At 37.7% G+C, this 21,732-nt stretch overlaps 1 protein-coding gene across 38 annotated transcripts in view; it reads left to right on the forward strand.

Moving 5' to 3' along the window:
- The window catches only part of LOC113062095 (CLIP-associating protein 2-like), a 51,841-nt gene that overhangs the window by 20,891 nt on the left and 9,218 nt on the right, over nt 1–21,732 (forward strand). For 4 of the 38 annotated variants that reach the window (XM_026231649.1, XM_026231683.1, XM_026231681.1 and 1 more), the window contains 25 exons: nt 4,339–4,485; nt 6,876–6,952; nt 7,102–7,194; nt 8,689–8,834; nt 9,070–9,205; nt 9,288–9,358; nt 10,106–10,165; nt 10,258–10,335; nt 10,412–10,579; nt 10,680–10,717; nt 11,154–11,318; nt 11,534–11,554; nt 12,164–12,268; nt 12,866–12,892; nt 13,455–13,481; nt 14,546–14,713; nt 14,924–14,965; nt 15,713–15,820; nt 17,298–17,360; nt 17,850–17,956; nt 18,829–18,852; nt 18,978–19,222; nt 19,340–19,403; nt 20,205–20,261; nt 21,371–21,373. In XM_026231649.1, the coding sequence (XP_026087434.1) occupies nt 4,339–4,485; nt 6,876–6,952; nt 7,102–7,194; nt 8,689–8,834; nt 9,070–9,205; nt 9,288–9,358; nt 10,106–10,165; nt 10,258–10,335; nt 10,412–10,579; nt 10,680–10,717; nt 11,154–11,318; nt 11,534–11,554; nt 12,164–12,268; nt 12,866–12,892; nt 13,455–13,481; nt 14,546–14,713; nt 14,924–14,965; nt 15,713–15,820; nt 17,298–17,360; nt 17,850–17,956; nt 18,829–18,852; nt 18,978–19,222; nt 19,340–19,403; nt 20,205–20,261; nt 21,371–21,373 (2,240 nt within the window). Of the gene's footprint in view, nt 1–1,087; nt 1,200–3,416; nt 3,652–4,338; nt 4,486–6,875; nt 6,953–7,101; nt 7,195–8,688; nt 8,835–9,069; nt 9,206–9,287; nt 9,359–10,105; nt 10,166–10,257; nt 10,336–10,411; nt 10,580–10,679; nt 10,718–11,153; nt 11,319–11,533; nt 11,555–12,163; nt 12,269–12,865; nt 12,893–13,454; nt 13,482–14,545; nt 14,714–14,923; nt 14,966–15,712; nt 15,821–17,297; nt 17,361–17,849; nt 17,957–18,317; nt 18,333–18,828; nt 18,853–18,977; nt 19,223–19,339; nt 19,404–20,204; nt 20,262–21,370; nt 21,374–21,732 lie in introns of those variants that run through there. The other 34 variants (XM_026231680.1, XM_026231679.1, XM_026231650.1 and 31 more) reach the window with 34 other exon arrangements.

The raw sequence follows: 21,732 nt of genomic DNA on the forward strand, positions 1-21,732 counted from the left end.
TGTTAGGCATATGTCACATGTTGGAAGAGCTGGATCTCCAGGCCAATCACACTGTGCTCTCTTCATGCGGCTCACATTTGGTTGTGGTGTAGAGTTGTTGTGGTATAATAATGTGTTTTACTGCGACTTAACAAACTGTACCGTGGTTGCAGCTGTTGACTTTATGGGGGTAAACATGTGTTTGTGTTTATGGGTTCAGTAATAACTTGAGTGGAGGGACATGTAGGATTTCAGATTAGTGAACAATCAACATGAGGTTTTTAGAGAACCGTTCTTTCAGGAAATGCACAATATTTATACCATATTGAATATTAGAGGTATATATATCTCTCTCACCTTGTTAACATATGGTTGCTTTGATCTTGAATACTGGCTACATAGTTTAACAGTGTAATCACTAAGTATATATATATATATATAAAGGATGGTTTAATCCTGGTTCATGTTTGTACAAATTCTTTTCCAGTCATCACTTCCTTTGCCTCTGCTTCTGTGGACTCACCTGAATGATTTATTATAGTGCTTTGAGTTTTGAATCAATTAGTTATGTTGCTTGACCTTTTGACATATGTGAGTTTGGGGTGTTATTTATGACTATGGACATCCTAACGACTCTTGAGTTTGTTTATATCTTAAATTGAAGTTGTAGCTAGCTATTACTAGTTAATAGAATGTTAATAAACGTTAATAGAACTCTAAACCAGACTCATTGCCTGTAATCTGGAAAACAGATTTAGGACTTTTCGTCTGTAGCTACAGGCCATTAAGTGGATAAAATCAGATTCCATTTCAACAATGTCTCCTCAAACTTCTTATTGGTGAACTTCCAAAAGTGTTAAACTGATTGTTTTACTTGGCCATGTGCCTTGAGTGTGATGTATCTTGCCAGAATTCAGTATAAGAACAGGAAGGGGGTCGTTTGACATGAAGCCAGCTTTCTCACTGGCCACTTTTTAATTTGGCAAAAGACAAAGTATGACATTCAAAGAGTCTTTTATCTATCCAGTGGCTTTGCCAATGGAGCCGCTGTGAGGAGAGGGTTATAGAGAGAGAGCTGAGAGCTGTGCCTGTCACAGTATTACTCTGACACAGCGTGACAGAGAGAGAGAGAGAGAGAGAAGGACGAGAGAAGGAGACAGTGAAAGAGCTGCCTCTTCGCAGAAGAATTAAAGCCATGTCTGTGGGTGAAGATGGAAATGGTGAGTGCGTTATATATTAAGTAGTATAGTTGTGTTGTTTGTGAACATGAGGTTTATGGTTTGCATTATGCTCTGTTTATTTAAATCTGATGCAAGTAGTTCAGTTTTTGGAAAAAATGGGACAATGCAGAATTATTGTCCAGAAAATACTCTCTCCTATGGATAATCGGCATCTCTTTCAATTTATAATTAGCACTTCTGTTAAAATGAGTATATCTGCATGTTCTTAACGTCCAAGCAATGAAATTAATTAGAATATATTGCATTATACATCTCTCAGTGATATGCTAGTTATATTGGTTTGTGTCAGTGGGTTTAGTCCCTAGGGAGTTCAAGTGTGACCCGGTTTCTAGGGCATTTGGTTGCTGCGGCTGCCCATTATTAGACTCTTCAGTCCTTGCCCTGTAAATTGAAGTACTCTATGAGATGCTGTGTGTCCATTGACTTTAAATGAAGCCTTAATGCTTTTGAGTACCTATGTTGGATATTGTTTTGAGTTTTGTTGGACTTCTTGCACAAGCTGCTCTCTGGCTTTTTTGTTGTTAAATGGCTTTGTTTCCTTCTCCCCATAATCCTGATAAGCAGATTGAATAGCTAGTTAAGTTACGGACTGACTAAGATTTGGACATCAACACTTAAATTACCCACCCTCCCATAAGCAATATGTTGTCAGTGGCAGTTAGACTGACAATATGTGTGTTTCCAGGTCAGTTTTGAGTGAGAAATGTGTCACATACTAGTGTGTATCAGTTGATTTCATTTTTAAATGACCTCTGCTGTGTTAGATATTCCTGTTCTTCATAACTGGTGATATTTTGGTAATTTGTTATTTATCGATAACTGTCACTGTACAATGAAATTCTTTCATTAAGAATTTATATATTGAAATCTTTTGCTTCCTAGAATGATGCTCTGTAAAACTGAATGTTAAATTTGGTTTATATAGCATTCAAATTTTGGTCGAATATAAATAATTGAATACAGAACATTTCCCATATGTCCCATAGACTTGATTGCATGATGGGCAGTCTTTTAGCCAAATGTTCTTGTAGTTATAGAAAATATTGCTTTGAAAAACACTTATTTTTGATAAATATTTTCCCCATTCCTACTACTAATAATATGTATTATTATGAAAAAATTTAAGGAAAAAAATGAAAAAATAAAAGTTGCTTTTCTGATTTCAGCTTGCCATTTTGGGCACACCAAATTTTAAACCTATGTAAATTTAGCCTTTAGTTCTTTCTTTTTCTCTTTTCATAATAATAATAATAATAAAAAATTTAAGTCATTGCAGAATTCAGCCATTTTTGGCAGACCAAAATTCTAACCAATATGATTCATCCTTACTATTATCATCATTAAAAGATGAAAAAATATAAAAGCTCTACTAACCAATTTTGGCAGACTTAAATTAAAGCCAATGTGATTCGTGTGTCTCTTTTTTTTTTTTTTTGTAATCTCACAAATCCACTGATGTGGGCTGCTCATGTTGTCATGGCAACAGCCTTTTTAGAGTGGCCAGCTCTCTCTCTCTCTCTCTTGTCTTGCGCCTTCCTTCCCTTTTCTCCCTTTCCCCCCATTTCCCTTCAGCATGTCCCCACTTTTCTCTCTCTCTTTCACTTCCTGTTGCTGTTTTGTTCCTTTTAGCCTGTATCAGTCTCTCTTGATCTTGCTCTCATTGGCCTGTCCTTGTTGAATTGTTGTTCACGCCCTCACATCTGAACAAAGGGTGGGTTATGCTACTATACTAATAATGCTAAACACATAGGCTGGCACACAGAGCCCTTTCAGCCCCGCTAATGGGGTCAGCATCAATAATGTGTCAGTGTAGTCAGCTCTTGGCTTAGTAATGGGGTCACAATGCCGATTGCCCACACAAACACACACACTTTAATATCCAAAGACCACATCTGAGCTGTAGGGGTGTGGCCTTTGTTCTCCTCTATATTTACACGTTTAATTAATCCACAATTCCCCTGTGTGTGCGTTTGACCATGAATGTGCGTTTAAACTAAGATGATCTTGGAGCACCGTGATGCTAATTAGCTTAGCTTGAGCTCCAGACAAAACAAACCTCATTGATATTCAAGAAGCATCCTCAAATCTCAAAGCTCACTGGCTGGTTAAAGATGATGTCATCACTCTCCTGATTGGCTCTTCGGCTGCTGGGAAGGAGGAGGTACGGTGCAAAGCAGAGTGTGAGGGAGTGATGGAGGAGGAGACGAGGGGGATGGAGCGAGAGAGTAATTGAGAGGGAAGATGCCGAGCAGCTTTTGGGTGGTGGTTTCTGCGATCCGTGCTACGTGCCTCGCTGATCCGTCTCGGGATATTTCCATGCGGTGAGAACCGCTGTCATGTGAGCGGCAGCTTGGGCGTTGCCTCGGATACGAGAGAGAGCCACGCCCGCCTTCAGGCATGAGACGCCTCATCTGCAAAAGCATCTGTGACTGTGAGTGTCTTCTCGAGGTGGTTGAAATGTTTCTGGGGTTTCAATTGAATGTTGATGTCAGAATCCGTGCAGATATAGGTGTTACCCAGGTGCCGTGGAGATTTGGGGTGTTTTTAATAGCCGGTAGATGAAACGAAAGACTGTGTGTGTGTTTTTCTAGTCTTGCTCTTTACTGGATGCGCCCAATCTGATCTTGTGTGTGGGTGGCTTTGTGGAGTCCTTGATTTTTGCAGGCATTGCTCTTTGTTTGTGAATTTGTTTGAGTGATTTAATGTTACCTATACTTTCTGGTTTTGCTGTTCAGTAATTGATAGGCCTCTATTCGGTCCTTGTTCTGGGCTGGTCATTGATTACTTAAGATGAGATTGTGGTTGGGAGGAAATCAGGCCTGTTCTTGCCTTACTTGATATAAACCAAAGACCTATTGGGTTTCACTGGGAATCAATTTGTTCATTGATATATTCTGATAGGTTTCCTTCTTTTTGTTCATTATTGACCCAGCTGCACTGGAATGAGAATATGAGACTGTTGGTACAAAAATAAGTTGAATTTGCTTATCATTGTGCAGTAAGTCTATTTTGGAACAAAATTTGAGGCGCTTGACCTCAGCTGGTCTATTTATATGCTGTCTTCATGTTCAGTCTTTGATAACTGATTATCAATTCATGCTGTCATTGCTTTCCTCAGATCGTAGTTTTGATGATGATGATTCTGTGGATGGAAGCAGGCCGTCATCTGCTCAGGCTGCGTTTAAAGTGCCCAAAGTACCCAAAAAACCTGGAGACTCTGCCAGCAGCTCCAGACGACCCAGTGCCACTGGAGCTGCCAAGACAGGTGAGACAAGTGTGAGATTGCTTTTACATATCCTAGGGTGCAGAACAGTTCAGTCTTTAACCTTAATGCTTTTTTTATGTGCACATTATGCACTGGATAAAATAAACACATGCTGTGCATTTTAATAAGTCAAAATTTAAAATGAAAACCAGTTAAATAATCATTAATAATATTGAGTCAATTATTCTGTGCTGTCAGGAAGATACAGTATAATAAGATTATCAAATAGGTGGTATGTCTAAAAAATATTATTGTATAAATAATTTTATGTAATGGTAAGTATATGTTGGTGGAAATGAAATGGATGGAAATTAATTAGAAAAAATGGTTTATATTAAACAACCAAGTGGCAACACATGAAAGGTACTTTGATTTTCTCTTGTATGGAACAAAATGGACACAAACTAAAACATTACTCTTTACAAATTATTTAGTCTTGCATAAGTGCAAAAACAGCTTCATATTACGTAACAATGAGCGCAAAGGACTGAGATTATAAAATAGATTGGTTCAGTTTTAAATTTGAGTTTGTTTATATATTAAATATTTACTACAGTATAGAAAACAATCTTTACTGGTTGTAAAGTCATAAAAAGAATCTCTGTTATTGTATGATATTTATACACTCTAACCATCCACTCCTACAAGCTTGAAGGAAAAACTGCCACAGAGATCAAAACATTAGTCGTCTCGTTGAAAGGCTGGTGCGCCTCTTATGGGCATTTATTGATTGACCAGTAAAAAAGGTGTCTTAAGAGAAAAAATGTGGGCAGAGGGTTTTGTTGGCTTTTTATTTCAATGCAATTCATCTAATCTGTGTAGCTGTATGTTGCTTTTACCAAACAAAAAGTTTGCACAAATCCCTTTTTTTGGTGTTTATCAGCAGTTCACAATTAATTGACATTTAGCTCATTACTGAATTTTTAATTTCAAAAGGTCCACAAAATGAGTTGATATGGGGTTTCATGAAGTCTGATTGATAGATCACCAATGCTAATGTGTTTATCAGACTGTTTGGGCCCCCCCCCCCCCCTTGCCTCCATTATTGATCATTCAGTTACATCGGGATAGGAAGACAGACAGGAAGTCCATTAGAAATGAGAGCTGTTAATATGTAGGATAAGTTTCTTCCCTCAAATAAGAAATGAACAGTCTCTGTATTAGTTTTGCAAAGCGCTATTTTTCTGCATTTGGTGTACAGATAAAAAATAAATAAATACACACTCACATTTATGTGTATGTGTATATAGAAAGTGGAAACAGTGTTGGCGATCTATGTAACGTTAACAGTGTCAGGCGCCAGTTGGCGGGTGGAACTTTTACGAATTATAACAATGCAATGAAGTGAAAACAACAGCCAGTTTTGAAAGAAATTCTATTATTCTGACATTAAGTGAATAAAACTATTTTTTTCAGAAGACAAGATCATGATTATCAAGATGATTAGCTGTTCTGTCATAAGCGACAAGAGCAAATCTAATAATAGGATACAAACGGACTGCTATGGTCAGAGCACTGTGATGACACTGTCCTAATAACTTTTACCTGAGAAGATATTGCTGCTTCATTTCGAAAGATTCACTTTTTTATTTATTTTTTATAACCCGAGAATTCGGCGACACATACCTGGGGTTACGCTGCTTAAACACCTAAGTAAGTTATAGTTTGAAAGGCTGCGCATTCGGATGTACGCATTCGCTGAGCTGCTTCAGACAGCGTACCAGTAGCACTTCAACAGACTAAAACACACACACAATTGTCTTAAAACACGGTTTTGGCAAGTTACCTTGTAAATGTGCTCTTAAATGAGTTATAAAGACTTAATTGATTGCAAAGAGTTGGGAGATAATCAGATACGGGTCAGATCGGTGTTCTGCGCTATGGGTTTTAAAGAGACAGTGCTGATTTTTAAAGTGACACTTTAAAGTCAGTCACTTTTATAGCTTGAATAAAGATTTAACTGTATAGTTTAATCATATATAATATAGTTTATGTGAAGACTGTTTTAAAATCACTTAAATTAAAAGTTATATATTTCAGAGCTTATTAAAGATAAAAATAATGGCTTTCATTTTACATTTTACCATGTCACCGGCTATTGGCAGGTGTGGCAAAAAGTTAGTTTTAGGCCCTGTGTGTGTGTGTGTGTGTGTGTCCCTCCCCCCACAGAAAATACCCTCCTGTTTGACTAGCAATACAACAGTTTCCATAGGAACCTCTCATTGTGCTCAGTTTCTATGGTAACGGCTGCAACTGTCCGTTAGTTGTCTGCTAGCGTGACTGAGATTAAAAATGTTTCAAACCGTGTTAGACAGATTCATGCGCCCTTCATAAACCTCGTAGCTCTCTCCAGTTTGTGTTTGAATGGAAGTCAATCATGTGTTTCGCAGGCGTCTCTAAGGAGGTGGCAGGAGCTGTGGATGAGGAGGATTTCATCAAAGCTTTCACAGACGTCCCCACGGTTCAGGTGAGACACACCTGAGTTTAAACGAGAGAGGTGTTGCTCAAGTCCCTCAGGACCTAGTTACAAACCACCCGTGGATTTCATAACATTTCACGTTTGATCAAAGGCTTGGAATCGTTTGATCTAAAACATGTGTCTCTCTCTTTACATAGATCTACTCCACACGAGACCTGGAGGATAATCTGAACAAGATCCGTGAGGTCCTGTCTGATGATAAACACGACTGGGACCATAGAACAAGCGCCGTGAGTACAACATACACAGATTAAGCACTCATGCAGGTCATTGCAACAGTGAGCAAAGTAATATCAAAGATGGTGATGTCCTTAGAACTCAAAGTCTTATCACTATCTGACATGACAAGAGTCAAATCTTCATTAACTGACAGCAGCTTTTATATTTATTAAGTCGCATGTAGAACACAAAACTGAACACAATTTCTACTTTGAATGATTTCGTAATTGTGGCATCCATGATTGTAATTGCAATTAGAAACTCGATTAATTGTGCAGCCCTAAAAAGAAAGTCAGTTTGACTGGTCATGTGATCTCATGGTGGACCACGTGAGAGGACCTGTTCTATATAAAGAAAACTGTTTTCATTAGGTAACTGATTTGATCATGGTTTCCATCTGTTTTTAATTGATTTATTTTTATTGTAAAGTTTTAAATGAGGAAAGAGTAAACCATTCTTCATTCAAAATTGTTCTGCTCTCTGCTAACATCGCAATGAACCGGAAGTAGTGACAGATCTTTTCTTCCGTGTTGTGATGCACATCCAAGTGTAACGGATTATTGCAAAAAATGTAGGAAGGAGATTTGGTTCTATTCCATGGCTGTTGATTGGATTTTGAGATGTTGGCATTGCACTCAAAAATTAACTCAAGAATTAATTAATTACTAGAAGTTTATGAAATTTTGATCAGTCATTACTGGGCCACATTAATAATATCAATAAAATCTATAATATGTATTCACAAAAAAAAGGGTACATTTTTGTTTCATGCATACTTAAATGATTAGTTAGTTCACCCAAATATTAAAATTATGTCATTAATAACTCACCCATATGCTGTTCCAAACATGTAAGACCTCCGTTTATCTTCGGAACACAGTTTAAGATATTTTAGATTTAGTCCGAGAGCTCTCAGTCCCTCCATTAAAGCTGTGTGTATTGTATTCTTTCCATGTCCAGAAAGTTAAGAAAAACATCAAAGTAGTCCATGTGACATCACAAGGTCCGTTAGAATTTTTTTGAAGCATCGAAAATACATTTTGGTCCAGAAATTTCGTCTATCAATAAATCTAAACTATCTCAAACTGTGATCCGAAGATGAACGGAGGTCTTACGGGTTTGGAACGACATGAGGGTGAGTTATTAATTACATAATTTTAATATTTGGGTGAACTAACCCTTTAAGCACATCGACATTGTCTACATTATTCCATTTACAAGTAGCTGAGTGTTTCCTGAGCAAATATTTGGTGAAATGTGGTATTATTAGAGTTTCCCACAAGAATGTCAAAGTTCAAGAGGTGATGCCATTGGGATGCACCAGACCTAGAGTTTTCTTTGTGACCATACATATGGTTTGTTTACACTTGATGTTTTAAACCTCTATTCAACATTTTATGGAAATGTAAGGAGTTTCCTGACTTTTATGTAGTTTTTGCCTTTCCAATCATTTGTGACAAACCGTCTTTGATGTGGTCTTATTCCATCTTCTTCTCACTCCACAGCTAAAGAAAATCCGATCTCTGCTGGTTGCCGGAGCAGCAGACTATGATTGTTTCTATCAGCACCTGCGTCTGTTGGACGGCGCATTTAAGCTGTCGGCAAAAGACCTGCGTTCTCAGGTGGTGCGGGAGGCTTGCATCACAGTGGCGTGAGTGGCTTATCGACATCTTAAACAACGTGAACGTGAATTTCTGGCACTAGAAGGTTGAATATGCATAGTATGCAGATTATTGACAACTGTTTTCCACCAGCCACTTAATGAACTGCTGGAGACTAGGACCTGACACGCTTTTTGAGCAAAGCAATTTCCCATTTGTTTTTGCAGTTGCTTTTCGTTCATGTAAAGTATACCAATTTATTGTGTTATGCTGGTGTCTTTCCAGGCATCTTTCCACACTATTAGGTAATAAGTTTGATCATGGTGCAGAGGCCATTGTTCCAGTGCTCTTCAATCTTATCCCTAACTGTGCCAAAGTGATGTCCACATCTGGCATTGCAGCCATACGCATCATCATACGGGTGAGAAACAGTGGTTTGCATTGTGTTTGACTGCACTGCACTGTGTCTGTGTATGTTTGACTGTATGTTTTTGTGTTTTCAGCACACTCATGTTCCACGTCTTATTCCTCTCATCACTGGTAACTGCACGTCAAAGTCTGTGGCTGTTCGGAGGTGAGACATTAAACGTCTTCAACACACTATAGCTGGGATAAAACAGAGGGCAAGCTGTCAGATTTACTTTATTTTTATTTTTTCTATTTTGTGTGTGTGAGTGAGAGAGAATCCTAACAGTTTTCCCCTGGATTCTTTGATGAATCAAAAGCCCAAAAGAACAGCATTTTTTAAAATATAAATCCTAAAAAAAATATTTAACTGCCACTTTTGCTCTTTTCTTTAATGCAAGAAGTAAAACTTCATGAATATTCAGGAATTGTAAAAACTGGAATATTTTTTTTCCCAGTGATTGTTTCTCACTCTATCTTAAATATATATTTTTTTTTTATTTTGTACAAATATTACAGTGCATAATAATATAGAGCAACAATTATGTTTTTTTTTTCTCTTCTTACTAAACATTTTACAACATGTCCCCAAATAGAGTAAACAAACAAATAACTAAAGCAGTTATGAAATGGGCAGTTGAAAGAACTGATTCATGGAAATGAGTCTTCCCGACTCTTTTGCTAATAAAGATTCATACTGGCGAGTCAGAAATCTAATATGCTAGTGCAGTCTTTAAGAGATGTAACTGGCTAATTAAAAAGCACATTACGATGTTGTTTAATTTTAGATTGCCAACAAATGAATATTGCAGTCTTTATAAATCTATTGTAAATATAGAATTTCTCTCCCAGCCCTTGCCAAGTTTTCAGACAGGAGTGAGCACATTCTTTACTAAATTCTCTTTCTGTCCTTCAGGCGCTGTTATGAGTTCTTGGATCTTCTGCTGCAGGAATGGCAGACTCACTCTCTGGAGAGGTACCACCACAGCACAGGCTAAACTACAGCTGCCTACTGGTGTTGAAAGGCCAAAACTGCACCATATAACTGCTCTTTCCTCTGTGTCTCAGGCAACTGGCTGTGCTGATAGACAGTATAAAGAAGGGAATCAAAGATCCAGACTCAGAGGCTCGAGTGGAGGCCAGGAAGTGAGTGCCTTTCTCAAATTAATGTATTTTGTTGTTTCCTGTTGTGTTTTTTTTCTTACATTGCTCTCTCTCTCAGGGCATACTGGGGGTTGCGGGCTCATTTCCCTGGGGAGGCGGAGTCTCTGTATAACTCATTAGAATCGTCCTATCAGAAGACACTTCAGTCGTTTTTAAAGAGCTCCGGCAGTGCGGCGTCCCTGCCACAGTCGGATCGCTCGTCGTCCAGTTCACAAGAAAGCCTGAAGTAAGAATATCTCACTCACCCTCATCGAACTACACCAGAGACCCCAACTAAACAGTGAATTTAAATAAGAGCTCTGTTTCTTTCCCTCTCTTTTTCACAGTCGGCCGCTGTCAAAGTGGTCAGCTGCGCCAGGGAGAGGTGAGATCCTTTGTGTATGTGTGTGTGTGTGTGTTTGTGTGTACACGTACACACACGTGTCTGAATATTGGGTAATTGATGCCTGTTATGTTCAGTGGCTTTCTAAAAATGTATTTGTATATAAAAATGTAATTATTGAATTGAGGACAAAGTCAAAGGTACAAGTTTTCCATACATAAAAAATCAAAAGGAATTTTCAAAATATAGATTGATATTTTAGTATTTATTGTAGTGAGAAAATGTTATATATAAAAATATATATATATATATATATATATATATATATATATATATATATATATATATATATATATATATATATATATATATATATATATATATATATATATAAATTTATTACTTTTAGTTTCCATACTTTATGCTTAATTTAAATAAATGTTACATACAGATTTTGCTTGTGTGTTTGATATTTTAGTGCCTGCCGGTTCAAAATCATCAGGATCTCCAGGCTCTTTGCAGCGTTCCCGCAGTGATGTGGATGTCAACGCAGCCGCCGGTGCTAAAGCCAGACACGGTGGACAGGCTGGAGTGGCCGGCCGAGTCACGACAGGCTTGGCCACTGGATCATATGCATCTCTCGGTAGGAGCCAAATAAAGTTCATGCACAGTTTTACCAGGTTTCATGATCTCGTGAATATGCAAAAGAGCTAATACATGTGAATACACAGGCTCTTAACTCTGTTAATTCTTCAAGGTTACGTGTGTGTGTCTGTGCGGTATTCTGTTGTGAGTGTGTTTGTGTCTTTTATTCTAACTGGTTTGCTGTGCTCCTCTCTCTCTTTTCTTTGGCTTAAGATGATGCCTCTGATAAAGATGGTAAGATCATCTGCCGTTTGCTCATCCATTGTTCTTCATCTTCTCCTTTTCTTTTACTTGCCCCTCCCCCCCTTCTATTGGCCTTCCTTTCCCTCATGTAACTCACGCTTTCTTACTGTTTGTCTTTGAATCGTTGTTCAGGATTTTGGGGTGATTGTGTCTCTGGTCTGTATTGAATTATGCTAGGGTAAAAAGTTGTTTGCTTTTCCTTGTTGTTATTTCAGCGCTTTGTAGGTGTGATAGGGAACCTGATCCCCTCACACATAGTGGGTGGAGCTCTTTGTGTGTGATGTAGCGCTGTTGCCGTCTGTTGGTACCCTGTGGTATTGCAAGAATATGACTCATCATCAGCCCTTCAGCTTGTGATTGTGTCAAGTTGAATTGCTTGATTAAAAATCTCCCTTACTGATCAGATCCTCTCATCTTATTCTGTCCCATCATCTTTGCTTTAACTCAATCATTAATGGGTTCCCTCAATCACAGGACTGGCCCCCGTGGGTGATTGTGGAGGGCCAGTGATACACTCTGGAAATCATTTTCACTTATTAGCCATTTGTTGGTGTTTTTATGATTGACCTGAGGTCTTACGGCATGTTTGTTTTTCTCCAGGGCGACTACGGACTAAGCAGACTTTATCAACTGCATCTAATGTAGGGAGCAGTCAGGTCGACTCCAGAGGGCGGACCAGATCAAAGATGGTGTCTCAGTCACAACGTAAGTGCCTACGCACTGTATGTTCACACATTCTACGTCTACAGTGAAGTAGAAAAAATATACTCAATAAATATTATATACTATTACTTACATGCATCTTAAGTTATCATTTTACTCATGTATGAGACAATAAACACATCGTATTAGCATAACACTGCTCTCATGTTAATTGGTCTGTAAATGTCCAAAATATTGTACTGACTGCAAACTCCCAAAAATGATCCATACACAAATTTTATTCTGTCATTCCTATTATGCAGTAATTTTTTTCAGGATTCTCCTATGCAAAATAGAAAAGAACCACATTTATTTGAAATAGAAATTCCTTTGCAGCATTATAAATATTTTTACGGTCACTTTTGATCAATTTATTGCATCCTTGCTGAATAAAAGTAAATTATTGTTTTTTTTAAAGACGTTAATTTTATACACGTATGGTAAGCATACATTGAAACATGACTGTTAACAGTCTTCACACCACATGCCGTAACACACATTGTCAAATGCATGTGTGAGTGTGTACATAAAAGATTTTCAGGAGTCATCCTGCTCTAAGGATGTAACCCACAGCTCCTCCAACTGTCTCTGTGCCTCTAGGTTCCGACGATTCTGATTGCACACCAGGTACCCTCGTCTGACATGTGGGCGAGTGTGTTTAGTTCATGCAAACGTGTGTGAGCGTTTGTGAGCGAGCAAGCGTTTATATGTCTTGAGTGGCCTGCATGCTGTGTGGTCTTCACTTGGGTGTGATGGTATCAGTCCATTTCTGCCTGCAGGGGTGTAGAAACACAAACTGTCAGACACGTCAGTTTAGCGGTAGATGTTGGGCAGCCTGGACTGCTTAAACATATTGAGAGTATTGATGGAACTAAAGCAGTGGCAAACACAGTCAAGTTTTTTTTATCTTTTGTGTGCCTTCATGGTGATGTTGTGGAGTCATATCAGTTGCAGTGCTGTTGCAGGGCTTTTTGAGTCTATGTGCGCGTCTCATACTAATGTTTTCAGTTGCAGGCTGATGGTTTTATTCATTTTATTTCATTTGTACAATTTGTGCGTCAAAACAACACATTGACTGCATGTTTTACCCCATAATGCATTTGTATTTGTTTAATATGCTGTTCCTCCTCCCATCCAATGGGTTTTTTGGACCCGCACGCTTCCTAATCCTCTCCCCTCATTGGCTCAGGATCACAGTCTGCTACCCCTGTTGGTGGTAAGATTTTCAGCATATTTCACCTGTCACTCATTCACTTAGTCCAGTCAATCCCATCCTGTGGGCCTCCAACCTCTAGTCTTACATCTTCCCTTGTCCTGGTTCACGGAAAAAAAACATGGGTTTTCCCATCAGCCCCCACTCTCTTCACTGCATGGAGGATGTGTTGCTTTGATTACTCTGGATGGTGTTTTTTCTCTCTCTTTTTTCAAACCTGTGAACTTGTTAAACCTCAAATTAAGGCTGGGCGGTATGACGGTATATATTGATTTATCGTTTGGTACAGATTCTGCTTCTGCTATGAATCTGCTCCACATTTTCCTGTGTATATATGTGGCACAATTTAAATTAAAAAAACTTTGGTATTATGTAATGTGAAGCTGATTCTTTTGTGTGTCATGAATTGTCTTGCCTTTTTGTTTGGTGTCCATCAAGGTAAATAAAATAAAACTTTCTTTTTGAAAGCTTTTAAGCCACTAAATTATCGAAAAACAGACTTGGTACATAGTTGTTTTTCAATAAAAATATATTTGCTTGAATTTTCAGCACATATAATTATTGTGTATTATAACCATTACACAAGATTTTAGTTATATCGCCCACCCCTACTTTACACGTCACTGTGTGGGGAAATGTAAAGATTTTGTCACTGGTGTGTCAAAGTGCTGCGTGAGCATGTTCATTTGTGGTTGTGTAGAGTTTGTAGTCATAGAAAGTTTTCACTTGTTCACTAGGGATACCTCATTCTTCCCTTTTTGTCTCGAACACCCAATCAGAATCACAGCACTAGCACTTTTATGTCAAACTGTCATCTGTATATGTGATTGTTATTGTAATGTAAATTATTGTTGTCTGCATAAACAAACAAAATGTCATCATAGCTATGGGGATTAGTTTGTTGGTGATGTTTGGCGATAGTGGACAGTCTGTATTTTGTGTTATTTAATATATATAATACATCATCCTACTGATTAATGCCTTTATATGCAATCGGTAGGATGATGAAGATTTTCAGAGGTCTGTCAGGCTCACAAAATGTCTGTCTTTTTGTTTTGTGTTTACAGCGGGTTCTCGCTCCGGTTCCCCAGGCCGGGTTTTGACCAGCACGGCTCTGAGCACTCTCAGTACAGGAGCTCAGCGTGTGAGCGCAGCACCAGGCTCCCAACGTCGCAGCCGGATCCCACGCAGTCAAGGCTGCAGTCGAGACTCCAGCCCCACACGCCTGTCTGTTGGTAAGCACTGACTTCTATTTGTGGTCTTCTGTTGTGAGGTTTTCTTTCTGACGAATAAAAGATCTTCATCAATGAGTGTCCATTGAATTTGTTGGGGCATAATATGCAAAAGTGTTGCAATTGTACATTGGCTGTGAAGACTGTGACTGTAGGCCTTCACATAAACGGGTGATTATCTTCCAAAACTGAAACTTTTTCTTTCAATCAAAGCTCCTTCAAACATCAGCCACATCTACAATGGATCAAAAGGAGGTATGTTTTGTTTTGTTGTTTTTTTGCCTTGGTGTCCAACAGCCATCCCATATTGATAATCCATCTGCCTGCCTGCCTGCCTGAGCTGGTGCTGTCATCCTAATGGTGTTTCGTGCTGGAGGTTGTGCTTTGTTACGTGTAACACGCTGCTTTGGGAAAGCAGAACATGCCATCACATTAACCTGCTGGGTCTTCCCTTGTCTGCAGTGATGTTACACCCCACAGCTTGGTGCTGCTTTTTGCAAAGAGAATGAATGAATAAATGAATGAGTGAAATCCATCTCATGAATGCAGATGAACATTGAACATTGGTTGAGAGACAGGATACAAAAGCAAAGATTTAGATTTACCTGCCACCTTCCATTAATTAACATTCACCCTTCAATTCTTAACCTTCTAATTGTTCTTCCCTTGTCAGTGAGTGTTTGCTCTTTTCTAATCAATTCTTTTAATGTGGAATTTGTGCATGGACTCTAGAAATTAGTCGAAATATTATTTTTTTTTTTTTCATGGTCTCTAACTTTTTTTCTGTGAGGTTCCTCATGGCTTTGTATTGGGCCCTTTTTTGCTCTCCTCAAAAAGTTAATAAATCTACTGTCATTTTGGTGCTAAGAAAGATTTTATGTAATTTCCTACTATATTTCTCCTACTTTGCCTGTCTGTTATACCTTTCAATATCTCTGTTCTTCTTTATCTGTTTTTTTCTCTCTCTTCTTGTCTTGGAATGTTTTCTTGGGGGTGGGTCAGCAAGGGGTAGTCGTATACCACGGCCTAGTGTGAGTCAGGGCTGCAGTCGTGAGGCCAGCCGAGAGAGCAGCAGAGACACCAGCCCTGTGCGCTCCTTCACGCCGCTCGGTGAGTAACCACGGCAACCATTTCATCTACCAGGACCAATCAGCTTCAACTCAGCAGGGGCCTAAAATTATTAGACAAAATCATGCCATGTTGAAAAGTGACACTTGTCCTCCTTCATTTCATTTGAAACTGTCAGCATTTTTTCAGCTACCAAACATGAATGTTTGTACAGTGAAACACAACACTTACATTGTATTACAAATATTTTTTAGTTTGAAAATCCCACACATGGTTCAGCTTGGTCAGGAAGAAATTTTCTCCTGGCCTTGTTTTTATTTTTTTAGGCTTCATCATAAATGGTGATCATTGCTGATGGATTCTGTGAAAGGCTTCATCTTAGGTCTTTAAATACAGCACACCAGAGAAAAATTATCTTAAAGGAATGGTGTGTGTGTGTATGTATGTATATATTTATATACACATACACCATTCAGAAGTTCAAGGTTTATTTGTTATGAAAGACATTATTCCTTTTATTCAGCAAAAGTGACTGTACAGATTTGATTGACAGTTGCATAACATTTATATTTCAAAGAAAAACAAAAAAATATATCATGGTTCCCACAAAAAATATAAACCTGTTTTAAACTGATGATAAGAAATGTTTAAGCAGAAAGTCAACATAAAAGAATTAATTCTAAAGGGTTTTGTGAAAATAAAGATTGCATTAATGCATGCTGAAAATTCACATTAAATAAATCACATTTCAAAATGTTTTTTTTAAACATTATTTTAAATTGTAATAGTATTTCACAGAAGTGCTGTTTTTACTGTATTTTTGATCAGATAAATTCAGCCTTGATGGGAATTAGAATACTACTTTCAAAAAGATTTTTTTTTATCCTTGTGTAAATATATGGGATTTAATGGGATTCAGACAGGAAATATTAGGAAATAGCCCTATTAGTCAACGTGAAATCAAAATGTTTTGTTTTCTTTCATAAATGTTTTATTCACTTGTTGAATATCCAGAAATGCCATAGTGAGGAAGAAAACAAATTGTGAATGGCATTTATTGTTGACTTTACATGGGTACATAGGTATAAAGCAGTTTGACAGTTACATAAACATGAAAAAGCTTCCCACAAATATTTCATTAATGGGGATTAATTTTTATTTTTATTTTTTAGAAAGAATTAATTTCACATTTATTTTGAGATGAGAAATTTTAGTCTCGCTGCAAGTGAGATTTTTGAGTTTTATGTATGACAAGGTTAGGTATATTCTTCTTACGACCAGCTGAAAGGGTGAAAATATTCCTGCTGTTATGAAGGACACAAGCAGAACTGGACTAATACCCTTGAGTGTTGGCACTTGAAGAGTGTGAAATGTGTGTGTCACAATGAGGCTTGTGTGGTGGGTGATGGCAGACTCTTACATTACTACTAATTGGGAGTTTCTCTGGTGAGCTTTAACACTGGCCTGGGTATTTACGCGTGTGTGTGCTTGTTTGCATTCTTGTGTGTGTGTGTTGCAGCATCCCGGCATTATTCGCGCTCAACTGGTGCTCTTCATGCCCCAGATGCCTTTGGGGCAGCAGGTGAACTGTCACCACAGCTGGCAAAGAACTCATAAAAAAAAAAAAAAATTCTTTGTTCACTTTTTGTATATTCATCTCATCCTTCTGCTTGGTTCAATTTAGCTTCCATCAGACCTGCATGCTTTTAAGTTTAGTCTTCTTAATCGTTCCTCCCATTGCATTGATAACAACCGTATTAATGTAGATTCGTGTGGAACATCTTTCACAGTCACCTATGATTTTCTCTGAGTTTAACCCAAGTTTTTTTTATGTGTACTTGTTTTTTAATATATTTATTTATTTATTGGTCGTATGGGCATTTGTGGTTAATTTTCATTAATGTTTTCAGTGGTAATCAGTTGTTTTTTTGGTTTTCTAGTATTAATATCCTTATTATTGGTGAATTATTTTTATGTGATTTCTCAGTTTTGATAAGATCACTGCATGCCGTTTTAGGGGTTTTATTTTTATTTGTGCATGTGTATGTAAAATGTGTGATGTGTGTTGTAGGTTCTGGGTTGGGTATGTCTCAGTCCAGTCGTCTCTCATCTTCAGTTAGTGCCATGAGAGTGCTGAACACAGGATCAGACGTGGAGGAAGCCCTGGCAGATGCTCTGGTAAACATACAGAAACTCTCCTTACACCCCACTTACACACAAGTTATAACATATCCTCTTTTATCAGACATTTAAGACAATTAAATGCCCAGAATCTGATGTTTAGACATTTTATAAAGAGAAATCTCTATATACATTTATGTTTGTACATATATTGTTTTAAACTGATGATAAGAAATGTTTGAGCAGCAGAATAGAATGAATTCTAAAGGATTATGTGACCATGACGATTGCATTAATGTCTGCTGAATATTCACATTAAATAAGTTACATTTTAAAATGTATTGAAATAGAAAACCATTATTTTAAATTGTGTAACAGTATTTCACATTAGTGGTGTTTTTTCTGTATTTTTGATCAGATAAATTCAGCCTTGGTGAGAATAAGAATACTTCTTTCAAAAATCCTACCGATCCTAAAATTTTGTGTAAATATATGGGATTTAATTGGATTGGGATTTATTATGGTGTAGGGATTGCAAAAGTGGAATTTCCATACCAGTTGTTTTTATTTTATTTTTTTATCTATAAACATTTTGCAAATGGAATGCAAACTGTTGGTAACACTTTATTTTAGGGTCTCTTAACTTACCAGTTGCTTATTAGCGTGCATATTGCTAGAATATTAGCCATTTACTAGTACTAGTTAAGCACATATTAACATTAACAACTACCTTACTAACTATTAATAAGCAGCAAATTAGTAATTTATTGAGGGAAAAGTCATGGTTAATAGTGAATAAGTGTTCCCTTTTCTAAAGTGTTACCAAACTGTAATCACTAAATGAACATAACCATTGTATTGTGTGCTAAATGTCCTACATGTCTGTCTTTAACTCATGCTTTAACCTTTGGCTTTATTAATGCTGCCAGCTATTGGGAGATATGCGGGGCAAGGTTAGTCTGTCTGGCTTTCTGCATTAAGCTGACATTAAACTTAAACGATCTTTCTTCAAGTTGTCTTAGTGTTTACTTTATACCTAATTGCTAATTTGAATCTCATCTGATGTTTTCCTGAGCAGAAGAAACCAGCTAGGCGGCGGTATGACACCTATGGGATGTACTCGGATGATGATGCAAATAGCGACGCCTCCAGTGCGTGTTCAGAGCGTTCGTACAGCTCCCGGAATGGCAGTATTCCAACATATATGCGGCAGACTGAAGATGTGGCTGAAGTGCTCAATCGCTGTGCCTCTGCCAACTGGTCTGAGAGAAAAGAGGGGCTGATGGGATTGCAGGCGTTGCTGAAAAACCAGCGATCTCTCAGGTAACCCATTAAGGCACCAAATAAAGTGTAATTATAATTTTCACATTCCAGCTTTACTAAATTAGCAGATTCATGTTCAATGCAGGTATTTTAATTTATTCTTTCTATCTGTTTCAGCCGTGTTGAGCTGAAGAGGTTGTGTGAAATTTTTACCAGGATGTTTGCAGACCCACACAGCAAGGTACCCTCGCATGGAGCTCTCCAGAACACACTTACACCCCCCCCCCACACACACACACACTGCAGTCATAAAGCAGCATGGACTCTTGCATCACACAAAACTGCTTGACTGAATCGGATTCTGCCTCACCCACAGCCCGAATTATTGCCACAAACACACAGATCCACACTCTCAGGCATGTGCAGTGCACACTAACTCTGCAGATGAGGACCGTGGCTAATCGCATGGTTTGGTCTGACCGGATTTCTGATTTCAGACAGTTCACTCATCTTTTTTCAACCACTGCAATGCCAGCCCAAGCTTCCTCCGTATATTTCCTCCCTTTCTTGCTTGCACTCACGCATACACATACTGGGACTGTCACAATTCCCGAAAAATTGAAGAACATCTTAAGATCTAAATGCCATGCCAATCTTTGGCCATTAGGAAGAACATGAGAAAATGAGAATGCTCAAATTTCAGCATAGCCTTGTAGGATTTCACTATAAGCATTGATGTTTTAGGTATCTTTTCTATATACATTTTTATACTTCTTAAAATGAAAATTACTAAATTTATACAATAAAAAAGATTGTGGAACATCACGTTAAATGCATCAGAACATTTTGTAATCATAAACTGTTGTGAGCCCAGTCCTACTTGCACACAGACTAACCCGCGTTTGAGGTGTCTATCTTTCTCCACTCATAACGTTTTCCTGGAACCCCCTTCTGCCATTCTCTATCTTGTCGGGTAGACTGTAGCTCCGCCCCGTTTATCTGATCGCTGGGCTCATGGCCCGCCCCTCTTTCTGATTTGCAGCGTGATTCCAGAGGCTTCGGCACGGCAGAATCCGGTATCAGTTCTGCCTCTTTTAAGGTACAGAAGTCATTCTCACCCTCCTGTCCTCCAGCACAATCACATTCAACAGCCACTCCAGCCGTTCTTCAGGGGTCTGGAAAAACCTGGATCCTTTTATGTGGATAATTAAAAGTGTGGATATATAATTTACACATTTTTCATACCCTTTTTCCTCCCTTTTATATCTTCTTTAATGGTCTTGTTTTAATGGTGTGCCTGATTTCTCATATCTACTGTTTCAACTATTTCACAGAATAATTTCCATAAAGGGTTAGTTCATCAAAAAATGAAAATTGTCATAATTTACTCACCCTCATGTTGTTCCGAACCCATTAGAAATGTTTATCTTCGGAACACAAATAGATATTTTTAATGAAATCTGAGAGATTTCTGTCCCTCCTTTGAAAGTCCAAAAACTCTGACGCTTCAAAAAAAAAAAAAACTGAGCATTTTAAAGGGTTAGTTCAGCCAAAAATGAAAATAGTCATTAATGACTCATCCTCATGTTGTTCCAAACCCGTAAGACCTCTGTTCATCTGGAAGAGAAGACAATGCTGAATAAAGTCGTCATTTTTGCTATTTTTGGACCAAAATGTATTTTTGATGCTTCAGCAAATTCTAACTGACCCTCTGATGTCACATGGACTACTTTGATGATGTTTTATTACCTTTCTGGACATGCACAGTATACTGTACACACAGCTTCAATGGAGGGACTGAGAGCTCTCGGACTAAATCTAAAATATCTTAAACTGTGTTTCGAAGATAAATGGAGGTCTTACGGGTTTGGAACAACATGAGGGTGAGTTATTAATGACATAATTTTCATTTTTGGCTGAACTAACCCTTTTAAGTCTTATGAAGAGACATGATCACTTTATATTTCTATAAAACGATCGGAACTATTCATAACAATATAACTTTTGAGGGTTTGAAACAATGTGAGGGTGAGTAAATAGTGACAGAATTTTCATTTTGAACTTGAATTTAATTTAAAATGTAATATATTGATTAATTTTCATGTCTTTTCGAAAATTATCCTGCAAATGGTCAGTTTTTCATGTTTTTATGGACATTCACGAGTGTGTTTGTTTCTTTTCATGCCTTACCCTGTGGTGGAACTGTAGAGAGTAAGTTTGGTTGACCTGTGCAAATATATATATATATCATATTTTTATTTATAAATTATTATTTATTTTTTTACTGCTTGTTTGTCTTTGTGCAATGCCAATATCCTGAAACTGTGAGATACTGCTCTAATAAATAGCTGGAAACATTTATTCCGTTTTTGGGACTGAGCACTAACAGGGCAATCAACTTTACTAATGTACTAATCCATAACAAAATAGTACCGGTATGATGATAAAAGAAAATCTAATATGTTTTTGGTCATGCTATTAATCTGTGGCTTTGCTGTCAACTAATCAAGAATATCTAAAGTGTCTATATTGTAAACATCAGTAATCTGGTTGTTGGATCTTTCACAATA

This window comes from Carassius auratus, chromosome 44 (genome assembly GCF_003368295.1).
Source record: "Carassius auratus strain Wakin chromosome 44, ASM336829v1, whole genome shotgun sequence".
Lineage (NCBI taxonomy): Eukaryota > Metazoa > Chordata > Actinopteri > Cypriniformes > Cyprinidae > Carassius > Carassius auratus.